This window comes from Piliocolobus tephrosceles, unplaced genomic scaffold (assembly GCF_002776525.5).
Source record: "Piliocolobus tephrosceles isolate RC106 unplaced genomic scaffold, ASM277652v3 unscaffolded_16886, whole genome shotgun sequence".
Lineage (NCBI taxonomy): Eukaryota > Metazoa > Chordata > Mammalia > Primates > Cercopithecidae > Piliocolobus > Piliocolobus tephrosceles.
Genome location: NW_022298627.1, coordinates 1 through 3,706, shown reverse-complemented (window position 1 = coordinate 3,706; position 3,706 = coordinate 1). Strand labels below are relative to the sequence as shown.

At 38.7% G+C, this 3,706-nt stretch overlaps 1 protein-coding gene across 1 annotated transcript; it reads left to right on the top strand.

The window, feature by feature from the left end:
• Positions 1-529: 529 nt before the first annotated feature.
• LOC113220942 (zinc finger protein 705A-like) lies at positions 530-3,703 on the top strand (the record flags this gene model as incomplete). The annotated part of the gene is made up of 4 exons (XM_026450294.1): positions 530-656; positions 1,440-1,535; positions 1,933-2,012; positions 3,386-3,703. Coding segments are annotated over 4 exons (621 nt in total), but the record flags the coding sequence as incomplete, so codon positions are not given.
• Positions 3,704-3,706: the final 3 nt, after the last annotated feature.

Below are 3,706 nucleotides of genomic sequence, written 5' to 3'. Positions count from 1 at the left end.
ATTTGCTAGATAGGAAACATATTTTCTATTACTTCTTTAGATTATTCAAAGCACATAATAGGTCTTTTAACCATTTGATTGGTGAGAAACCTGTGGTTCATCCAGAGAAATAATTTATTTAATCACGGTCATGTTTAAAAAGTAGTAAATCATGGTTATTGGCCTTGTGACAAATCTGTAATTTACTTGAAATTCATAGTAAATTTGTTTTATTTATGAAAGTTCAAGTGAAAATTTTATCATCAGTTATGTACAGGTGATTAACACATTACTGAAAATTATCTGGGCTATATTATGCCACACCCCATGCGATATTTCTTTATAGTAAAGTTTAATGGATTAACAGTGGATATGTCTCTGTGAGTGAATCTGAAAGGCAGATACCAGCTTAGTATTGAGAATGAACTGGCTGGAACCTAAAACACTGAGTATTCTGCATACGCAGGTCCTACCTATGTCATCTCAGCCTTCCTCCTCTGGACATTAAAAGGGATTCTCTTTCTAAACTAAAATGTCTGTGATGTTTTAGAAGAAAGTGACTTTTGAAGATGTAGCTACTGACTTCACCCAGGAAGAGTGGGCCATGATGGACACATCCAAGAGAAAGCTGTACAGAGATGTATTGCTGGAAAACGTCAGTCACCTGGTGTCCCTTGGTGAGTCCCTCAACATTCACATACGTATGTAGACACACATTGACTCATTCATTCAATAAGTGTTGAAACAACTTCCCCATATCTCACTCTAATCTCTTCTCTGATTCTCTCACAGATCTTATCTGAAAAAAGTTTGAGCTCTCTAAACCTGCCTGAAAGAAGTATCTTTATTTTATTTTATTTTGTTTTATTTAGTTTGTCACTCAATTAGAATGTAATCTTGACAAGGATTTCATGGTTTCCTTGGTACTCAGTCTCTAGTACTCAGAACAGACCTGGGAACTTAATGAATATTTTCAATGTATTAAATTAAATATTTTCTAAATAACTGTTCTGCTTTAGTCGCTATGCTTAGGCTGAGACCAATTAGTGGAAACAATAGCAGTATCTTTTCTGTATAGAACACCATTTATATTTGTATATCAAATGTTTTTTTATGTTCTGCCTGAGAATAATAATAAACATACTGTGCAGAGATTTAATTAATCTCTTTCTGAAAAGACTGTGTATTATGCATTGTGTCTTGGAACTTAGGCATGGACTCAGCATTCATAGGTCCTGATTGTTTCAAATTTCCTTTTCCCGGTGGACCTTTCGTTTGGATTTATTTTCTAGTCTCACGTTGGGTCAGAAAAATCCTGGGGAGTTTTCTGTGTTCTAGGTCTTGTGGCCTGAGCTGACCTTCAGTGTTTTTATTCTTCCTTGATAGCCTGCCTTACAGTTGGTGATAATGCACATTTATTGACAGTGAACTCAAAACACAAGTACTGTTTCCACTAACAGGGTACCAGACAAGCAAATCCTATATAATTTTGCAGCTGGAGCAAGGAAAAGAGCTCTGGCGGGAAGGAAGAGAATTTCTTCAAGGCCAGAATCGGGGTAAGCAACAGGGTCCTGTGCTCTAATAGGAGGAGGTGCTTTGTCCATGAGTAATATCAGTCAAATATTAATTAGCAGCTTTATTAAATGAGTGGTAATTTCTAAAATGTAGGTGAAGCTACTGGAGCAGAATTCCTTAGATGTTATTATCATTTTGTTCATATGTCAGATGCTACTCTTGTGTCCTCTTGCCTTTTCTTTTACTTTTGAGGAAAGGATAATTCATGTACTTGTTGGAGTTAAACTGTCACATGCTGACTCTTTTCCCAATACGCCTGTGAAGACTATCCCTCTATTTACCTGCCTTACAACTCATCTCCATTTTAACTCCTTTCACTTTTTAACATTTTATGTTACCATAATATCAAGGTAACAATTTATTTTTCAATTATTTCAGGCAAGGAAAGTGCCCTTAAGAAAAAACACACGATATCCATGCATCCTATCAGAAAAGATGCATCCACCGGTATGACAATGGTGAGTTTTATAGCTGTGTACACCAGTCATCTAAGTTAAAGACGTTGTAATGGGTTAAGTTAGTAATGACACAGTCACCTGAGTGTAATTAGGCTGGCATTAAGTGCTTTCTAAGCAAAAAAAAATTTGATACTTTGAATTCAGTGAATAAAGTCACCTCTGTTCTAAACCATAACATGACATCTTTAAAATAGAACAAGTGCATAGACATTGCTCATGCTCAGACTTTGAAAGATATTGATATCATCACAGTTAATGGAATAACTCTGCAGTTAGGATCTTACAAAAGAGACAATATCTGTGTCTGCAGGAGATAATGTGAATGCAAGTGTCAATTGAGAAAAATGACGAGACAAGGCTGGGCGCTGTGGCTCAAGCCTGTAATCCCAGCACTTTGGGAGGCCGAGACGGGCGGAGCACGAGGTCAGGAGATCGAGACCATCCTGGCTAACATGGTGAAACCCCGCCTCTACTAAAAAAAATACGAAAAACTAGCCAGGCGACGTGGTGGGCGCCTGTAGTCCCAGCTACTCAGGAGGCTGAGGCAGGAGAATGGCGTGAACCTGGGAGGTGGAGTTTGCAGTGCGCTGAGATCCGGCCACTGCATTCCAGCCTGGGTGACAGCAAGACTCCGTCTCAAAAAAAAAAAAAAAAAAAAAAAAAAGACGAGACAAGTCTCAATCATTTTAGGAGATTTATTTGCCAGAGTGAAGGACATGCACCTGGGGGACAGGTGTATATCTTTCTCCAAAGGTGATTTTTTTCTAAATTTAAAGGGGGAAAGGGTGGGATATTGAGAAGTACACAATTTTCATGTAAAAGGTGGGTAGAAAAACATAGTCATTCATGCATTTTTCTGGCTGAGTGAATCTGGATTTTGTTTACATGAGATGACATAAACAAATGAGGCAGAGGAATAATGCAGGAAAGCTGCACTTTATATAAGACAACATAGGCAAAATGGGGCAGGGAAACAAGCGGATATGCATTTGTGTCTGGTGAACGGGGGATGACTGCACCTGGAAAGACAAGCTATCAGTTTGCATTGCCATGGTGTCATTTTAACAGCTCATGAGGAATTTCCTTGTGGGCAAAATATGGGGGAGGCATGTAGCTTTTCCTCTTGTAGCCATATTATTTAGGAACCTGAAGGGGGAGGCAGGTTTGTGTGACCCTGTTCCCAGCTTGACTTTTCCCTTTGGTTAAATGAGCCTGGGGTGCCAAAATTTAATTTCCTTTCACACAAGTAACATTGGAAAGATTTCAACTGGGCTCTACCACTGAATGGTTGGTCTAGGATTCAAAGGTGGTGAAATGAATGTATAGATGTATGTTGGTAAATCATTAAGAGCTTTTAATCTTTGTCCCTAAAGGAGAACTCTCTCCTTCTGGAGGATCCCTTTGAATGTAATGATTTGGGAGAAGATTGCACTCATAGTTCCACAATGACTCAGTGTTTGTTAACTCAGAGTGGAACGAAACCCTACATCAGCAAACAGTGTGGAAAATCCCTTAGTAATCAGTTGTCCCCTAAACCACATAAACGAATTCATACTAAAGGTAAATCATATCAATGTAATATATGTGAAAAGGCCTATACTAATTGCTTTCACCTTAGACGGCACAAGATGACTCACACCGGAGAGCGGCCCTATGCAAGTCATCTATGTGGAAAATCCTTCACTCAGTGTTCT